This window comes from Oncorhynchus nerka, linkage group LG8, assembly GCF_034236695.1.
Source record: "Oncorhynchus nerka isolate Pitt River linkage group LG8, Oner_Uvic_2.0, whole genome shotgun sequence".
Classification (NCBI taxonomy): Eukaryota; Metazoa; Chordata; class Actinopteri; order Salmoniformes; family Salmonidae; genus Oncorhynchus; species Oncorhynchus nerka.
The window spans coordinates 13,624,080-13,644,797 of record NC_088403.1 but is presented as its reverse complement, the minus strand read 5'-3'; the positions used below and the strand labels follow the sequence as shown (position 1 = coordinate 13,644,797).

The following is a 20,718-nucleotide window of genomic DNA, read 5'->3' as shown; positions in this document are numbered from 1 at the left end:
CTAAGGTTTAGGAGCACGAGGACAGATGCAGAGCCTCGGTCTGATGCCATTAAAAGGTAATTCACAAGTGCAGTCTCAGTGGTATGATGGGGTCTAAAATTAGACTGAAGCATTTCGTATACATTGTTTGTCTTCAGGAAGGCAGTGAGTTGCTGTGCAACAGCTTTTTCCAAAATGTTCGAGAGGAATCGGAGATTCGATATAGGCCAATAGTTTTTTTATATTTTCTGGGTCATGGTTTGGCTTTTTCAAGAGAGGCTTTATTACTGCCACTATTAGTGAGTTTGGTACACATCCGGTGGATAGAGAGCGGTTTATTAGGTTCAACAAAGGAGGGCCAAGCACAGGAAGCAGCTCTTTCAGTAGTTTAGTTGGAATAATGTCCAGTATGCAGCTTGAAGGTTTAGAAGCAATGATTATTTTCATCAATATGTCAAGAGATATAGTATTAAAAAACTTGAGTGTCTCCCTTGATCCTAGGTCTTGGCAGTGTTGTGTAGACTCAGGACAACCGAGCTTTGGAGGAATACGCAGATTTAAAGAGGAGTCCGTAATTTGCTTTCTAATGATCATGATCTTTTCCTCAAAGAAGTTAATGAATTTATCACTGCTGAATTGAAAGCCATCCTCTCTTTGGGAATGCTGCTTTTTTAGTTAGCTTTGCGACAGTATCAAAAATACATTTTGGATCGTTCTTATTTTCCTCAATTAAGTTGGAAAAATAGTAACATCTCACAGCAAGAACTGGCAAATCTGGTGCAGTCCATGAGGAGGAGATGTTCTGCAGTACTTAATGCAGCTGGTGGCCACACCAGATACTGAGTGTTACTTTTGATTTTGACCCCCCCTTTGTTCAGGGACACATTATTCAATTTCTGTTCAGTTTATTTCTCAGTTGTTGCATCTTGTTATGTTCATACAAATACTGTATTTACACATGTTAAGTTTGCTGAAAATAGACGCAGTTGACAGTGAGAGGACGTTTCTTTTTTTGCTGAGTTCAGGATATGGTAGAAAGAGTATGTGGCCTTTTCTGTAGCCTTCAGGCTTGAGATTACATGTATGACAATGTAATGAGACGGACACTTTTCACTTCATACAGGTCTCTCCAATCAAATAGCTTAACTTACATTTAAACCAATCAAATAAAAAATGAGTTGCCATGTTAACAAACAACATATCCTAAAAACAGGACAAGTCAAAGTAAAATGGACAATATGGAATGGACAATCATGGGAGTTTCATCCCAAAATGGACAATATGGAATTAATAATCATGGGAGTTTCATCCCATTGTGGGAGTTTCATCCCAAAATGGACAATATGGAATGAATAATCATGGGATCCCAAAATGGACAATATGGAATTAATAATCATGGGAGTTTCATCCCATTGTGGGAGTTTCATCCCAAAATGGACAATATGGAATGAATAATCATGGGAGTTTCATCCCAAAATGGACAATATGGAATTAATAATCATGGGAGTTTCATCCCATTGTGGGAGTTTCATCCCAAAATGGACAATATGGAATGGGCAATCATGGGAGTTTCATCTCAAAATGGACAATATGGAATGGGCAATCATGGGAGTTTCATCCCAAAATGGACAATATGGAATGGGCAATCATGGGAGTTTCATCCTATTGTGGGAGTTTCATCCTATTGTCATGATCAGTAGTTTCAAGTTTGTATCTGTACATTTTGACAAGCTATCTGTATCTGTAAATAAAATGTCACAGCGAAAAACAAAATACTTCTGCATTTCCCCCTGTGGAAACACCTTGCAAAATGACTGGTGAGAACTCCTGGTCAAGTTGGGTAGTTGATATTCAGAGGTTACCAAGGTTATCATCCACAGTGTTCAGCCCTGTTTCCATGATTTATGTACCAGGGTTATCATCCACAGTGTTCATCCCTGTTTCCATGATGTATGTACCAGGGCTATCATCCACAGTGTTCATCCCTGTTTCCATGATTTATGTACCAGGGTTGTCATCCACAGTGTTCATCCCTGTTTCCATGATTTATGTACCAGGGTTATCATCCACGGTGTTCAGCCCTGTTTCCATGATTTATGTACCAGGGTTATCATCCACAGTGTTCAGCCCGGTTTCCATGATTTATGTACCAGGGTTATCATCCACAGTGTTCAGCCCGGTTTCCATGATTTATGTACCAGGGTTATCATCCACAGTGTTCATTCCTGTTTCCATGATTTATGTACCAGGGTTATCATCCACAGTGTTCAGCCCTGTTTCCATGATTTATGTACCAGGGTTATCATCCACAGTGTTCATCCCTGTCTCCATGATTTATGTACCAGGGTTATCATCCACAGTGTTCAGCCCCGTTTCCATGATTTATGTACCAGGGTTATCATCCACAGTGTTCATCCCTGTTTCCATGATTTATGTACCAGGGTTATCATCCACAGTGTTCAGCCATGTTTCCATGATTTATGTACCAGGGTTATCATCCACAGTGTTCATCCCTGTTTCCATGATTTATTTCCCAGGGTTATCATCCACAGTGTTCAGCCATGTTTCCATGATTTATGTACCAGGGTTATCATCCACAGTGTTCAGCCCCGTTTCCATGATTTATGTACCAGGGTTATCATCCACATTGTTCTTCCCTGTTTCCATTATTTATGTACCAGGGTTATCATCCACAGTGTTCAGCCATGTTTCTATGATTTATGTACCAGGGTTATCATCCACAGAGGTGTAAAAAGGAGCTAAGAAAAAACAAGGACAACACAATGATGACGTGAGTCACAACAGAAAACTGAATAGTAGTGGGAGGACTGCAAGGGCAACCAAACCACGTCATTATATAATTACATGACATTCCTCCATGGATATCTTTGTTGTTTATAGGTAGTGTTCGCAGCGGCGCAGCATTCTCAGACACCCCTAACTCAAAAAACCTACCCCCTAACCCTAATTGTAACCCTAACCCCTTTTTCTTTGTGAGGACCGGCGAAATGTCCCCACTTGTCTGAATTTTCCTTGTTTTTCTATCCTTGTGAGGATTTCTGGTCCCCACATGGAAGCTAAAACCAAACACACACACACAGCTCTTTCTAATGATAAACTGTTTGGATGAGTCTGTTGTACGCTTTTCAATTATCATGTTCTGACGGCATTCCAATGGCAATTTAGGTCATTACTTATTCTAATGTCTTTATTTTGTCTTGGCTAATGAATGTGAAGAGCGACTGACGCAATAAGAGCTTATATTAGCTCATTTAGCATCTGTCATGGCTTTGCATTGAGATCATAGCTAAGACCCAAATTAGACTGACACAGGAAGTGCCTGGGTGTTTAAGAAACAGTGTGTGCCAGTGTCATCCTGACCCCCGTTCCCCATCTTTCTGTGGGTCCTCAAGCAGCCCCTTTCCCCCTGCCTATCTGATCCCTCCTCCGCCTCTCCGCTACCCGACCCCCAGCGCGTCGTCCCTCGTTCCCTTCCATGGTGTTTCTATGGGTCCTGTCCCATCTGATCCTCCCCTCCGCCTCTCCGCTACCCGACCCCCAGCGCGTCGTCCCTCGTTCCCTTCCATGGTGTTTCTATGGGTCCTGTCCCATCTGATCCCCCCCTCCGCCTCTCCGCTACCCGACCCCCAGCGCGTGGTCCCTCGTTCCCTTCCATCGTGTTTCTATGGGTCCTGTCCCATCTGATCCCCCCTCCGCCTCTCCGCTACCCGACCCCCAGCGCGTGGTCCCTCGTTCCCTTCCATCGTGTTTCTATGGGTCCTGTCCCATCTGATCCCCCTCCGCCTCTCCGCTACCCGACCCCCAGCGCGTGGTCCCTCGTTCCCTTCCATCGTGTTTCTATGGGTCCTGTCCTACCCGACCCCCAGCGCGTCGTCCCTCATTCCCTTCCATGGTGATGGGTCCTGTCCCATCTGATCCCCCTCCGCCTCTCCACTACCCGACCCCCAGCACGTCGTCCCTCGTTCCCTTCCATTGTGTTTCTATGGGTCCTGTCCCATCTGATCCCCCCTCCGCCTCTCCACTACCCGACCCCCAGCGTCGTCCCTGGTCCCTCTGATCCCCCCCCCTCCGCCTCCCTTCCATGGTGTTTCTATGGGTCCTGTCCCATCTGATCCCCCTCCTCCCACTACCCGACCCCCTACCCGTTCCCCCATTGTGTTTCGTGGGTCCCTCGACCCCCAGCGCGTCGTCCCTCGTTCCCTTCCATCGTGTTTCTATGGGTCCTGTCCCATCTGATCCCCCCTCCGCCTCTCCTGTCGTGGTCCCTCGTTCCCTTCCATCGTGTTTCTATGGGTCCCATCTGATCCCCCCTCCGCCTCTCCGCTACCCGACCCCCAGCGCGTGGTCCCTCGTTCCCTTCCATCGTGTTTCTATGGGTCCTGTCCCATCTGATCCCCCCTCCGCCTCTCCGCTACCCGACCCCCAGCGCGTGGTCCCTCGTTCCCTTCCATCTATGGGTCCTGTTTCTATGGGTCCTGTCCCATCTGATCCCCCTCCGCCTCCGCCTCTCCACTACCCGACCCCCAGCGCGTCGTCCCTCATTCCCTTCCATGGTGTTTCTATGGGTCCTGTCCCATCTGATCCCCCCTCCGCCTCTCCACTACCCGACCCCCAGCACGTCGTCCCTCGTTCCCTTCCATTGTGTTTCTATGGGTCCTGTCCCATCTGATCCCCCCTCCGCCTCTCCACTACCCGACCCCCAGCGCGTCGTCCCTCGTTCCCTTCCATCGTGTTTCTATGGGTCCTGTCCCATCTGATCCCCCCCTCCGCCTCTCCGCTACCCGACCCCCAGCGCGTCGTCCTCGTTCCCTTCCATCGTGTTTCTATGGGTCCTGTCCCATCTGATCCCCCCTCCGCCTCTCCACTACCCGACCCCAGCACGTCGTCCCTCGTTCCCTTCCATGGTGTTTCTATGGGTCCTGTCCCATCTGATCCCCCTCCGCCTCTCCACTACCCGACCCCCAGCGCGTCGTCCCTCGTTCCCTTCCATGGTGTTTCTATGGGTCCTGTCCCATCTGATCCCCCTCCGCCTCTCCACTACCCGACCCCCAGCGCGTCGTCCCTCGTTCCCTTCCATGGTGTTTCTATGGGTCCTGTCCCATCTGATCCCCCTCCGCCTCTCCGCTACCCGACCCCCAGCGCGTCGTCCTCATTCCCTTCCATGGTGTTTCTATGGGTCCTGTCCCATCTGATCCCCCTCCGCCTCTCCACTACCCGACCCCCAACGCGTCGTCCCTCGTTCCCTTCCATCGTGTTTCTATGGGTCCTGTCCCATCTGATCCCCCCCCTCCGCCTCTCCACTACCCGACCCCCAGCGCGTCGTCCCTCATTCCCTTCCATGGTGTTTCTATGGGTCCTGTTCCATCTGATCCCCCCTCCGCCTCTCCACTACCCGACCCCCAGCACGTCGTCCCTCGTTCCCTTCCATTGTGTTTCTATGGGTCCTGTTCCACTGTCTTCTTTTCTCCCTGCGTCACTTGGGAAACATATGTTAAAAGCCTGGCAGCCTGAAGCCAATGACTCCCGACTGAAGAACTAGAAGTCGCCTTTGATCAGTGGAGCCGCCAGTCAGTAGGCAGCCGGACCGTGTCTGAGCGTCATACCCACTGCATGGCACACATTGGAGCCCCGGGCATGTCTAGGAGAAGTCTGACGCAGACACAGTAATGCCAGAGCGGAGCTAGCTCCCAGGAAGGATATGGATTCATTTGTTTCAGCAGCATGACGGTTTTCAGTGTAAGGGTGTGTAATGTTACCATCAGTGCTCTTACAGAGTTTGACTCACTCCCAGCTGCGTGTATAGCCTCTGCACGTGCAAGCTTCGAGCTTCAATGCGTTGATCATGAAATTGGGTCATTCCGAACTTCATCCGCAACGCCAAACTCTATTCTGTTGGCCTCCAGCGATACTTCTCCTTGTAGCCCTCTAACCTTTTCAGTGTGCGCAAGCCCTGGCTAGACTGAGAAGTTTCGCTCCAACAGAATGGAACATAACGCTGCAGATAAAGTTTGGAATGACACAATGTCATGTGTACAACATAAAGGCCTGCATCACTACAAGTATTTGGGTGTTTTTGGAGCCTTTGTTCATGTTTTATCTGAGCCCCTCCAACTGCAGAACAAGCATGAGGATGTCTATCGCTGTTTAGAGACATTTCTCAAAGTCAAAGAGTGTCTGGACGATACTATAACATGGCATCCAAAATACAGATTGGTTCAAAAAGGGAACTTGTCCTTTAATCCATTCTTTGCCTCTGCCAGGGGCCTGTGTTCAATCTGATCCACAGAAGACAAAGTGTTAGTACATCTGATTCAACTATTTAACCAATCATAGTCTTCAATCAACATTTCATTAGTTAGCCTGAGTTTGTTGCAGCATCGGCTGGAGTAAAAGCCTGCATCCATGACACTTATAGCAGATACCTTTGGCCAGTGGTTCTCAACTCCAGTCCTCCAGTACCCTCAAATACACTACATTTCCTGCAACAGGGTGATCAGATTAAGATCTTACATCTGTACTATATTTCTCTGTGACATGACATAAATACAGTACATAGAAGTGTTACTGTAATTTAATTATGCCAATGTGCTTTCATCAATTGAAAGCCCTTCATCTATTTTATGAGAATTTGTAAGATTTCTTGTTTGCATAAAATAGACGCAGACCAGTCTTTCAATAATAGGTAATAGAATGTATTCTCGGAGGGCGCTCCCACTTAATCACGAGCAGCAGTTTATATACAGATCATGACGTCATTTCACTGCTTTAACAGAATCCCCTCCTCTCGACCGGGACAAAGTAAGGTGAAAAGTTCATTCTAACTTACTAACACACTCCCAGATAACTTTTGGCCCCTCAACATTATCGATCACCACTGAACTGACAGTTTTAATTAACAGAAAACCTAGGAATGCACTCACTGCCTTATCTAAAAACCCAAGAGCTAAGTTTCAGTTGGGTCAAACATAGGCTAACGACCTTATGTGTTTACTCAGTCCCCAACCCATTTGTTTCTGCCTAGTTGGAATGGTGTTCATTAACTTTTATTACTCCTTGTCCTGTCACACAATCCCTTCTTATGAACTCATATTGTCAATCACTTATAAAACAGAGTATAAGTTTACTTAGTTACAATTCTATTTAAAATGGGGATATTGTTTATTCATTTATCCATAATAAATCCAACAAGAAGACATGAAGACATTGTTGCTGGTGGAAGTTATCGTTGGTCAGGAGGAGGAAAGTTCTCCTGCAACAGGGTGGTCAGATTAAGATCTTACATCTGTACTTTATTTCTCTGTGACATGACATAAATACAGTACATAGAAGACATGAAGACGTTGTTGCTGGTGGAAGTTATCGTTGGACTTGTCAGGAGGAGGAAAGTACCACAGTCCCAGTCTCTTCCCTCGGTCTTATCATCGTGTCTATTCATGATGTGTCCTTGATTTCCTTGATTGACACGGTAGTTTGTGAATGTCACGCCTCTTGTCTTGTCTTCACATCTCAGCATCCGTTCTCAGGTACGATCCTGCACTTGAGGATCTTCAGGTAGTTCTGGACCTTGTTGGAGTCCCGTCTGAAGCAGTAGAGTAGGTCGTGGTCGCTCATGGCCTGGGTCTCTCCACTGGTGTCTGATGAGGGGTCCAAGGCCTCAGGGGAGGACAGGCCACTCAGGGAGTTACTGATCATCCCCAGGTGCTGCATCTGAGAGGGAGGGACACAGACAGTGGATTGTTAGAGACAAGGAATTTTACTTTCTGTACATATTGCAAAATGAGGTGTGTGTGTGTGTGTGTGTGTGTGTGTGTGTGTGTGTGTGTGTGTGTGTGTGTGTGTGTGTGTGTGTGTGTGTGTGTGTGTGTGTGTGTGTGTGTGTGTGTGTGTGTGTGTGTGTGTGTGTGTGTGTGTGTGCGTGCGTGTGTGTGTGTGTGTGTCTTCTCTCGTGAGTTATCACATGCCAACCCAGTAGCAGAGCGAGGATTGTCTAGTGACATTCCGGTTGGCATCTGCATTCGTCACTGACTCAGTGGTGGTGTCAACATCAGTCTACACAATGTCACTAGGGATCAAGCTGCTATAGGACTCTCTTTTCACTATAATATGCTCAAGGCTAACTCTGTCTTATTTGCTTTAATTAGCTTTCTCTCTCTCCTACTATCTATATCTTTATTTCATTCTCTCTCTCACACTCACTCACTCACTGTCACTTTAGTATGTATGCTCAAGGCTAACTCTGCCTTATTTGCTTTCTCTCTCTGTCTCTCTCTCTGTCTCTCTCTCTGTCTCTCTCTGTCTCTCTCTCTGTCTCTCTCTCTCTTTCTCTTTCTCTTTCTCTTTCTCTTTCTCTCTCTCTCTCTCTCTCTCTCTCTGTCTCTCTCTTTCTTTGTCTCTGTCTCTCTCTCTCTCTCTCTGTCTCTGTCTCTCTGTCTTTCTCCCCCCATCTCTGTGATTCATTCAGTGTCATACACACTTCGTCATCTGTGAGACATTTCACATTATAACTCTTCCACCTTCACTTATCTTCCTCTTACCCTATCAGCCATCTTATCCCCCCGTCTTCCTCTTACCCTATCAGCCACCTTCTCCCCCCGTCTTCCTCTTACCCTATCAGCCACCTTCTCCTTCCGTCTTCCTCTTACCCTATCAGCCACCTTCTCCTCCCGTCTTCCTCTTACCCTATCAGCCACCTTCTCCCCCGTCTTCCACTTACCCTATCAGCCATCTTCTCCCCCGTCTTCCTCTTACCCTATCAGTCACCTTCTCCCTCCATCTTACTCTTAACCTATCAGCCACCTTCACTTATCTTCCTCTTACCCTATCAGCCACCTTCTCCCCCCGTCTTCCTCTTACCCTATCAGCCACCTTCTCCCCCGTCTTCCTCTTACCCTATCAGACACTATCTCCCCCGTCTCCCACTTACCCTATCAGCCACTATCTCTACCCGTCTTCCTCTTATCCTGTCAGCCATCTTCTCCCCCGTCTTCCACTTACCCTATCAGCCATCTTCTCCCCCGTCTTCCACTTCAGCCACCCTATCAGCCACCTTCTCCTCCATCTTTCTCTTACCCTATCAGCCATCTTCTCCCCCGTCTTCCCTCTTACCCTATCAGCCACCTTCTCCCCCGTCTTCCTCTTACCCTATCAGACACTATCTCCCCCGTCTTCCACTTACCCTATCAGCCACCTTCTCCCCCCCCGTCTTCCTCTTACCCTATCAGACACTATCTCCCCCGTCTTCCACTTACCCTATCAGCCACCTTCTCCCCCGTCTTCCACTTACCCTATCAGCCACCTTCTCCCCGTCTTCCTCTTACCCTATCAGCCATCTTCTCCCCCGTCTTCCTCTTACCCTATCAGCCACCTTCTCCCCCCCGTCTTCCTCTTACCCTATCAGCCACCTTCCTCCTCCCGTCTTCCTCATACCCTATCAGCCATCTTCTCCCCCGTCTTCCTCTTACCCTATCAGCCATCTTCTCCCCCCGTCTTCCTCTTACCCTATCAGCCATCTTCTCCCCCCGTCTTCCTCTTACCCTATCAGCCATCTTCTCCCCCCGTCTTCCTCTTACCCTATCAGCTACCTTCTCCCCGTCTTCCTCTTACCCTATCAGCCATCTTCTCCCCATCTTCCTCTTACCCTATCAGCCATCTTCTCCCCCCCGTCTTCCTCTTACCCTATCAGCCACCTTCTCCCTCCATCTTACTCTTAACCTATCAGCCACCTTCACTTATCTTCCTCTTACCCTATCAGCCATCTTCTCCCCCCGTCTTCCTCTTACCCTATCAGCCACCTTCTCCCCCCGTCTTCCTCTTACCCTATCAGCCATCTTCTCCCCCGTCTTCCTCTTACCCTATCAGCCATCTTCTCCCCCCCGTCTTTCTCTTACCTTATCAGCCACCTTCTGGACTCCCTTGCGGAGCTCGTGCACCATGTAGCTCATCTCCAGTGCTTTGTTGGAGCTGAAGTTGTTGGAGTCATCCTGGTGAACCATGTTCTGGTGGAACTGCCACAGAGGATCCTTCCATGCTACCAGCAGCTTCAGAATCACCTCTGTTAACTCCTCTCTCTGAGGAGAGAGAGAGAGAGAGAGTGAGTAGAATTGTATGTTCTTGTAGAGTTGGTTATTGAGTGTTGAAAGAGAGAAGACAGACACAAGCAAAGACATAGAAGCAGTCTACATCTGGAGACAGATATGGGTACTACAGGAAGCAGAGAGGGGTAGTACCATAAGGGAACAGACAAGGTTACTACAGGAAGCAGAGAGGGGTAGTACCATCAGGGAACAGACAAGGTTACTACAGGAAGCAGAGAGGGATAGTACCATCAGGGAACAGACAAGGTTACTACAGGAAGCAGAGAGGGGTAGTACCATCAGGGAACAGACAAGGTTACTACAGGAAGCAGAGAGGGGTATTACCATCAGGGAACAGACAAGGTTACTACAGGAAGCAGAGAGGGGTAGTACCATCAGGGAACAGACAAGGTTACTACAGGAAGCAGAGAGGGGTAGTACCATCAGGGAACAGACAAGGTTACTACAGGAAGCAGAGAGGGGTAGTACCATCAGGGAACAGACAAGGTTACTACAGGAAGCAGAGAGGGGTAGTACCATCAGGGAACAGACAAGGTTACTACAGGAAGCAGAGAGGGGTAGTACCATCAGGGAACAGACAAGGTTACTACAGGAAGCAGAGAGGGGTAGTACTATGGTAAACAATAGTTGATTAAACAGAGTTGTAAGACTCACAGCCAGTCTCTGCGCGTTCTCTTTGCCATTAGGGGTTAGTATGGTGGCTGTATGGCAGTGGCGGTTTATCCTGCCAATATGATTTCTGCTAGGCAGAACATATTGCTCCTGAAGGAGGGAAGAAGAAAGGAGAGAAAGAGGAATTGAGTTGACAGGGAAGACGTAGGTAGAAAGCAAAAGGTCAGAGAGTCAAAGGAGCTGCATCTCTGAAGAGCAAAGCCTTCGAAAGCAAAGAAACAAAAAGCTTGTAGAACCTTTAAAGGGATAGTTCACCCAAATAACAAAATTATAATAGACTGCTGTCTTACCTTGACAATAGACGAATGTCTTTTCTTGGCAATAGACTGCTCTCTTATCTTGGCAATAGACTGCTGTCTGACCTTGACAATAGACTGCTGTCTTACCTTGACAATAGACTGCTGTCTGACCTTGACAATAGACTGCTGTCTTACCTTGACAATAGGCTGCTGTCTTACCTTGACAATAGACTGCTGTCTTACCTTGACAATAGACTAATGTCTTATCTTGGCAATAGACTGCTCTCTTATCTTGGCAATAGACTGCTGTCTTACCTTGGCAGTAGACTGCTGTCTTACCTTGGCAATAGACTGCTGTCTTACCATGGAAATAGACTGCTCTCTTACCTTGGCAATAGGCTGCTGTCTTACCTTGGAAATAGACTGCTGTCTTACCTTGACAATAGACTGCTGTCTTACCTTGACAATAGACTGCTGTCTTGCCTTGACAATAGACTAATGTCTTATCTTGGCAATAGACTGCTCTCTTATCTTGGCAATAGACTGCTGTCTTACCTTGACAATAGACTGCTGTCTTAACTTGACAATAGACTGCTGTCTTACCTTGACAATAGACTGCTGTCTTACCTTGGCAATAGACTGCTGTCTGACCTTGACAATAGACTGCTGTCTTACCTAGACAATAGACTGCTGTCTGACCTTGACAATAGACTGCTGTCTTACCTTGACAATAGGCTGCTGTCTTACCTTGACAATAGACTGCTGTCTTACCTTGACAATAGACTAATGTCTTATCTTGGCAATAGACTGCTCTCTTATCTTGGCAATAGACTGCTGTCTTACCTTGGCAGTAGACTGCTGTCTTACCTTGGCAATAGACTGCTCTCTTACCGTGACAATAGACTGCTCTCTTACCTTGGCAATAGACTGCTCTCTTACCTTGGCAATAGACTGCTTACAGGGTAAGGAAACCAATATGTTATTTTGTCATTTGGGTGAACTATCACTTTAAACATGCAATTTCCTCTTTCTAAATTGAAACCAGCAAAAAAAAATGGTGCTGGAAGAAATGGCAGCAGTTTTACAGGCGCCCAACCAATTGTGCTATTATGTGTTTTTATTGTTAATTTCACTTTATATATTATCTACTTCACTTGCTTTGGCAATGTTAACACATGTTTCCCATGCCAATAAAGCCCTTGAATTGAATTGAATTGACATACAGAGAGAGAGAGAGAAAGAGACTAGGACTGTGTCATTAGTGACAGAGATACAGAGAGAGAGAGAGACTAGGACTGTGTCATTAGTGACAGAGATACAGAGAGAGAGAGAGACTAGGACTGTGTCATTAGTGACAGAGATACAGAGAGAGAGAGAGACTAGGACTGTGTCATTAGTGACAGAGATACAGAGAGAGAGAGAGACTAGGACTGTGTCATTAGTGACAGAGATACAGAGAGAGAGAGACTAGGACTGTGTCATTAGTGACAGAGATACAGAGAGAGAGAGACTAGGACTGTGTCATTAGTGACAGAGATACAGAGAGAGAGAAAGACTAGGACTGTGTCATTAGTGACAGAGATACAGAGAGAGAGAGAGACTAGGACTGTGTCATTAGTGACAGAGATACAGAGAGAGAAAGAGACTAGGACTGTGTCATTAGTGACAGAGATACAGAGAGAGAGAGAGACTAGGACTGTGTCATTAGTGACAGAGATACAGAGAGAGAGAGAGACTAGGACTGTGTCATTAGTGACAGAGATACAGAGAGAGAGAGAGACTATGACTGTGTCATTAGTGACAGAGATACAGAGAGAGAGAGAGACTAGGACTGTGTCATTAGTGACAGAGATACAGAGAGAGAGAGAGAGAGAGAGACTAGGACTGTGTCATTAGTGACAGAGATACAGAGAGAGAGAGAGACTAGGACTGTGTCATTAGTGATAGAGATACAGAGAGAGAGAGAGAGAGAAAGAGACCAGGACTGTGTCATTAGTGACAGAGATACAGAGAGAGAGAGAGAGAAAGAGACTAGGACTGTGTCATTAGTGACAGAGATACAGAGAGAGAGAGAGACTAGGACTGTGTCATTAGTGACAGAGATACAGAGAGAGAGAGAGAGAAAGAGACTAGGACTGTGTCATTAGTGACAGAGATACAGAGAGAGAGAGAGACAGAGATGACAGAGAGAGAGAGAGAGACTAGGACTGTGTCATTAGTGACAGAGATACAGAGAGAGAGAGAGACTAGGACTGTGTCATTAGTGACAGTGATACAGAGAGAGAGAGAGAGAAAGAGACTAGGACTGTGTCATTAGTGACAGAGATACAGAGAGAGAGAGAGACTAGGACTGTGTCATTAGTGACAGAGATACAGAGAGAGAGAGAGACTAGGACTGTGTCATTAGTGACAGAGATACAGAGAGAGAGAGACTAGGACTGTGTCATTAGTGACAGAGATACAGAGAGAGAGAGAGACTAGGACTGTGTCATTAGTGACAGAGATACAGAGAGAGAGAGAGACTAGGACTGTGTCATTAGTGACAGAGATACAGAGAGAGAGAGACTAGGACTGTGTCATTAGTGACAGAGATACAGAGAGAGAGAGAGACTAGGACTGTGTCATTAGTGACAGAGATACAGAGAGAGAGAGACTAGGACTGTGTCATTAGTGACAGAGATACAGAGAGAGAGAGACTAGGACTGTGTCATTAGTGACAGAGATACAGAGAGAGAGAGAGACTAGGACTGTGTCATTAGTGACAGAGATACAGAGAGAGAGAGAGACTAGGACTGTGTCATTAGTGACAGAGATACAGAGAGAGAGAGAGAGAGAAAGAGACTAGGACTGTGTCATTAGTGACAGAGATACAGAGAGAGAGAGAGACTAGGACTGTGTCATTGGTGACAGAGATACAGAGAGAGAGAGAGACTAGGACTGTGTCATTAGTGACAGAGATACAGAGAGAGAGAGAGACTAGGACTGTGTCATTAGTGACAGAGATACAGAGAGAGAGAGAGAGACTAGGACTGTGTCATTAGTGACAGAGATACAGAGAGAGAGAGAGACTAGGACTGTGTCATTAGTGACAGAGATACAGAGAGAGAGAGAGACTAGGACTGTGTCATTAGTGACAGAGATACAGAGAGAGAGAGAGAGAGAGAGACTAGGACTGTGTCATTAGTGACAGAGATACAGAGAGAGAGAGAGAAAGAGACCAGGACTGTGTCATTAGTGACAGAGAGAGAGAGAGAGAGAAGAGACTAGGACTGTGTCATTAGTGACAGAGATACAGAGAGAGAGAGAGACTAGGACTGTGTCATTAGTGACAGAGATACAGAGAGAGAGAGAGACTAGGACTGTGTCATTAGTGACAGAGATACAGAGAGAGAGAGAGAGAGAAAGAGACTAGGACTGTGTCATTAGTGACAGAGATACAGAGAGAGAGAGAGACTAGGACTGTGTCATTAGTGACAGAGATACAGAGAGAGAGAGAGACTAGGACTGTGTCATTAGTGACAGAGATACAGAGAGAGAGAGAGACTAGGACTGTGTCATTAGTGACAGAGATACAGAGAGAGAGAGAGACTAGGACTGTGTCATTAGTGACAGAGATACAGAGAGAGAGAGAGACTAGGACTGTGTCATTAGTGACAGATATACAGAGAGAGAGAGAGACTAGGACTGTGTCATTAGTGACAGAGATACAGAGAGAGAGAGAGAGAGAGAGACTAGGACTGTGTCATTAGTGACAGAGATACAGAGAGAGAGAGAGAGAAAGAGACCAGGACTGTGTCATTAGTGACAGAGATACAGAGAGAGAGAGAGAGAAAGAGACTAGGACTGTGTCATTAGTGACAGAGATACAGAGAGAGAGAGAGAGAAAGAGACTAGGACTGTGTCATTAGTGACAGAGATACAGAGAGAGAGAGAGACTAGGACTGTGTCATTAGTGATAGAGATACAGAGAGAGAGAGAGAGAGAGAGACTAGGACTGTGTCATTAGTGACAGAGATACAGAGAGAGAGAGAGACTAGGACTGTGTCATTAGTGACAGAGATACAGAGAGAGAGAGAGAGAGAGACTAGGACTGTGTCATTAGTGACATAGATACAGAGAGAGAGAAAGAAAGAGACCAGGACTGTGTCATTAGTGACAGAGATACAGAGAGAGAGAGAGACTAGGACTGTGTCATTAGTGACAGAGATACAGAGAGAGAGAGAGACTAGGACTGTGTCATTAGTGACAGAGATACAGAGAGAGAGAGAGACTAGGACTGTGTCATTAGTGACAGAGATACAGAGAGAGAGAGAGACTAGGACTGTGTCATTAGTGACAGAGATACAGAGAGAGAGAGAGACTAGGACTGTGTCATTAGTGACAGTGATACAGAGAGAGAGAGAGAGAAAGAGACTAGGACTGTGTCATTAGTGACAGAGATACAGAGAGAGAGAGAGACTAGGACTGTGTCATTAGTGACAGAGATACAGAGAGAGAGAGAGACTAGGACTGTGTCATTAGTGACAGAGATACAGAGAGAGAGAGAGACTAGGACTGTGTCATTAGTGACAGAGATACAGAGAGAGAGAGAGAGACTAGGACTGTGTCATTAGTGACAGAGATACAGAGAGAGAGAGAGACTAGGACTGTGTCATTAGTGACAGAGATACAGAGAGAGAGAGAGACTAGGACTGTGTCATTAGTGACAGAGATACAGAGAGAGAGAGAGACTAGGACTGTGTCATTAGTGACAGAGATACAGAGAGAGAGACTAGGACTGTGTCATTAGTGACAGAGATACAGAGAGAGAGAGAGACTAGGACTGTGTCATTAGTGACAGAGATACAGAGAGAGAGAGAGACTAGGACTGTGTCATTAGTGACAGAGATACAGAGAGAGAGAGAGACTAGGACTGTGTCATTAGTGACAGAGATACAGAGAGAGAGAGAGAGAAAGAGACTAGGACTGTGTCATTAGTGACAGAGATACAGAGAGAGAGAGAGACTAGGACTGTGTCATTAGTGACAGAGATACAGAGAGAGAGAGAGAGACTAGGACTGTGTCATTAGTGACAGAGATACAGAGAGAGAGAGAGACTAGGACTGTGTCATTAGTGACAGAGATACAGAGAGAGAGAGAGAGACTAGGACTGTGTCATTAGTGACAGAGATACAGAGAGAGAGAGAGACTAGGACTGTGTCATTAGTGACAGAGATACAGAGAGAGAGAGAGAGACTAGGACTGTGTCATTAGTGACAGAGATACAGAGAGAGAGAGACTAGGACTGTGTCATTAGTGACAGAGATACAGAGAGAGAGAGAGAGAAAGAGACCAGGACTGTGTCATTAGTGACAGAGATACAGAGAGAGAGAGAGAGAAAGAGACTAGGACTGTGTCATTAGTGACAGAGATACAGAGAGAGAGAGAGACTAGGACTGTGTCATTAGTGACAGAGATACAGAGAGAGAGAGAGAGACTAGGACTGTGTCATTAGTGACAGAGATACAGAGAGAGAGAGAGAGAGAAAGAGACTAGGACTGTGTCATTAGTGACAGAGATACAGAGAGAGAGAGAGACTAGGACTGTGTCATTAGTGACAGAGATACAGAGAGAGAGAGAGACTAGGACTGTGTCATTAGTGACAGAGATACAGAGAGAGAGAGAGACTAGGACTGTGTCATTAGTGACAGAGATACAGAGAGAGAGAGAGACTAGGACTGTGTCATTAGTGACAGAGATACAGAGAGAGAGAGAGACTAGGACTGTGTCATTAGTGACAGAGATACAGAGAGAGAGAGAGACTAGGACTGTGTCATTAGTGACAGAGATGACAGAGAGAGAGAGAGAGAGACTAGGACTGTGTCATTAGTGACAGAGATACAGAGAGAAAGAGACCAGGACTGTGTCATTAGTGACAGAGATACAGAGAGAGAGAGAGAGAAAGAGACTAGGACTGTGTCATTAGTGACAGAGATACAGAGAGAGAGAGAGAGAAAGAGACTAGGACTGTGTCATTAGTGACAGAGATACAGAGAGAGAGAGAGACTAGGACTGTGTCATTAGTGACAGAGATACAGAGAGAGAGAGAGACTAGGACTGTGTCATTAGTGACAGAGATACAGAGAGAGAGAGAGACTAGGACTGTGTCATTAGTGACAGAGATACAGAGAGAGAGAGAGAGAGAGACTAGGACTGTGTCATTAGTGACATAGATACAGAGAGAGAGAAAGAAAGAGACCAGGACTGTGTCATTAGTGACAGAGATACAGAGAGAGAGAGAGACTAGGACTGTGTCATTAGTGACAGAGATACAGAGAGAGAGAGAGACTAGGACTGTGTCATTAGTGACAGAGATACAGAGAGAGAGAGAGAGAAAGAGACCAGGACTGTGTCATTAGTGACAGAGATACAGAGAGAGAGAAAGAAAGAGACTAGGACTGTGTCATTAGTGACATAGATACAGAGAGAGAGAAAGAAAGAGACCAGGACTGTGTCATTAGTGACAGAGATACAGAGAGAGAGAGAGACTAGGACTGTGTCATTAGTGACATAGATACAGAGAGAGAGAAAGAAAGAGACCAGGACTGTGTCATTAGTGACAGAGATACAGAGAGAGAGAGAGACTAGGACTGTGTCATTAGTGACAGAGATACAGAGAGAGAGAGAGACTAGGACTGTGTCATTAGTGACAGAGATACAGAGAGAGAGAGAGAGAAAGAGACCAGGACTGTGTCATTAGTGACAGAGATACAGAGAGAGAGAGAGACTAGGACTGTGTCATTAGTGACAGAGATACAGAGAGAGAGAGAGACTAGGACTGTGTCATTAGTGACAGAGATACAGAGAGAGAGAGAGACTAGGACTGTGTCATTAGTGACAGAGATACAGAGAGAGAGAGAGACTAGGACTGTGTCATTAGTGACAGAGATACAGAGAGAGAGAGAGACTAGGACTGTGTCATTAGTGACAGAGATACAGAGAGAGAGAGAGACTAGGACTGTGTCATTAGTGACAGAGATACAGAGAGAGAGAGAGACTAGGACTGTGTCATTAGTGACAGAGATACAGAGAGAGAGAGAGACTAGGACTGTGTCATTAGTGACAGAGATACAGAGAGAGAGAGAGACTAGGACTGTGTCATTAGTGACAGAGATACAGAGAGAGAGAGAGACTAGGACTGTGTCATTAGTGACAGAGATACAGAGAGAGAGAGAGACTAGGACTGTGTCATTAGTGACAGAGATACAGAGAGAGAGAGAGACTAGGACTGTGTCATTAGTGACAGAGATACAGAGAGAGAGAGAGAGAGACTAGGACTGTGTCATTAGTGACAGAGATACAGAGAGAGAGAGAGAAAGAGACCAGGACTGTGTCATTAGTGACAGAGATACAGAGAGAGAGAGAGACTAGGACTGTGTCATTAGTGACAGAGATACAGAGAGAGAGAGAGACTAGGACTGTGTCATTAGTGACAGAGATACAGAGAGAGAGAGAGACTAGGACTGTGTCATTAGTGACAGAGATACAGAGAGAGAGAGAGACTAGGACTGTGTCATTAGTGACAGAGATACAGAGAGAGAGAGAGACTAGGACTGTGTCATTAGTGACAGAGATACAGAGAGAGAGAAAGAGACTAGGACTGTGTCATTAGTGACAGAGATACAGAGAGAGAGAGAGACTAGGACTGTGTCATTAGTGACAGAGATACAGAGAGAGAGAGAGACAGGACTGTGTCATTAGTGACAGAGATACAGAGAGAGAGAGAGACTAGGACTGTGTCATTAGTGACAGAGATACAGAGAGAGAGAGAGACTAGGACTGTGTCATTAGTGACAGAGATACAGAGAGAGAGAGACTAGGACTGTGTCATTAGTGACAGAGATACAGAGAGAGAGAGAGACTAGGACTGTGTCATTAGTGACAGAGATACAGAGAGAGAGAGAGACTAGGACTGTGTCATTAGTGACAGAGATACAGAGAGAGAGAGAGACTAGGACTGTGTCATTAGTGACAGAGATACAGAGAGAGAGAGAGACTAGGACTGTGTCATTAGTGACAGAGATACAGAGAGAGAGAGACTAGGACTGTGTCATTAGTGACAGAGATACAGAGAGAGAGAGAGACTAGGACTGTGTCATTAGTGACAGAGATACAGAGAGAGAGAGAGAGAGACTAGGACTGTGTCATTAGTGACAGAGATACAGAGAGAGAGAGAGAAAGAGACCAGGACTGTGTCATTAGTGACAGAGATACAGAGAGAGAGAGAGACTAGGACTGTGTCATTAGTGACAGAGATACAGAGAGAGAGAGAGACTAGGACTGTGTCATTAGTGACAGAGATACAGAGAGAGAGAGAGACTAGGACTGTGTCATTAGTGACAGAGATACAGAGAGAGAGAGAGACTAGGACTGTGTCATTAGTGACAGAGATACAGAGAGAGAGAGAGACTAGGACTGTGTCATTAGTGACAGAGATACAGAGAGAGAGAGAGACTAGGACTGTGTCATTAGTGACAGAGATACAGAGAGAGAGAGAGACTAGGACTGTGTCATTAGTGACAGAGATACAGAGAGAGAGAGAGACTAGGACTGTGTCATTAGTGACAGAGATACAGAGAGAGAGAGAGACTAGGACTGTGTCATTAGTGACAGAGATACAGAGAGAGAGAGAGACTAGGACTGTGTCATTAGTGACAGAGATACAGAGAGAGAGAGACTAGGACTGTGTCATTAGTGACAGAGATACAGAGAGAGAGAGACTAGGACTGTGTCATTAGTGACAGAGATACAGAGAGAGAGAGAGACTAGGACTGTGTCATTAGTGACAGAGATACAGAGAGAGAGAGACTAGGACTGTGTCATTAGAGAGAGAGAGAAAGAGACTAGGACTGTGTCATTAGTGACAGAGATACAGAGAGAGAGAGAGACTAGGACTGTGTCATTAGTGACAGAGATACAGAGAGAGAGAGAGAAAGAGACTAGGACTGTGTCATTAGAGAGAGAGAGAAAGAGAGAGAGAGAGAAAGAAAGAGAGAGGTAACCTTGAGCATACTAGAGAAAGATAAGGTAACTTACGAATTCAGAGTGCAGGTCACTGGAGATGCTGTGCATCCTGGCACTGTGCTGGATGACCCGGTCAAAGAGGTCTGCCAGGGAGAGGAAGTGGCACCCCGCCTGGCCGTGGACACAGATGGGCGCCGCGCTCGCTCTGCCACGCAGCTCCACACACACCAACACCATGAGCAGAGCCCACACTGGAAGAGAGAGGGAGAGAGGGAGAAGGATGAGGATGAGGATGATGAGATAAATAGAGAGGAGGTTGAAGGAGTTGAGAGAGAGGAGGGCAATAGAGGGAGACGACAGGATCCTCTCACCAGCCAGAAGCAGCACTGACACTGGCAGAGAGAGAGAGTGAGAATAAGAACAGAGAGAAGTGTGGATGGGATCCTGTCTCACAAGGCAGATGCAGCACTCAAACTGGTGGAAATATAGAGGGAGAAGGGAACAATGAGAAGAGCAATGAGAAGGAGGAAAGGGCAGGATAGAGGGATGAGGACAGGAGGGAGAGGGGAACACATACAGAGGAATAGAAGGAGAAGAGGATGAAGAGAGACAACACTGACACATACAGAGGAATAGAAGGAGAAGAGGATGAAGAGAGACAACACTGACACATACAGAGGAATAGAAGGAGAAGAGGATGAAGAGAGACA

At 46.3% G+C, this 20,718-nt stretch overlaps 1 protein-coding gene across 1 annotated transcript; it reads right to left on the bottom strand.

Annotated features, from left to right (window-relative positions):
• Window positions 1–6,558: 6,558 nt before the first annotated feature.
• prl2 (prolactin 2) lies at window positions 6,559–20,245 on the bottom strand. The gene is made up of 4 exons (XM_065021189.1): window positions 20,081–20,245; window positions 10,749–10,856; window positions 9,888–10,067; window positions 6,559–7,707 (listed from the first exon to the last, which is right to left on the bottom strand). The coding sequence occupies exons 1-4, from the start codon at window positions 20,243–20,245 to the stop codon at window positions 7,507–7,509; spliced, it is 654 nt and encodes a 217-aa protein (XP_064877261.1). The 3' UTR covers window positions 6,559–7,506.
• Window positions 20,246–20,718: the final 473 nt, after the last annotated feature.

Bases quoted from the DNA above. Each gene is read 5' to 3' on its own strand.
- prl2 (XM_065021189.1), bottom strand. From the start codon at position 20,245: ATGGTGTTGGTGTGTGTGGAGCTGCGTGGCAGAGCGAGCGCGGCGCCC. The intron at 10,068-10,748 runs GTGAGTCTTACA...CTCTCTCCTCAG, and splicing joins AGAACGCGCAGAGACTGGCT to AGAGAGGAGTTAACAGAGGT. The intron at 7,708-9,887 runs GTAAGAGAAAGA...CCTCCCTCTCAG, and splicing joins TCCAGAAGGTGGCTGATAAG to ATGCAGCACCTGGGGATGAT.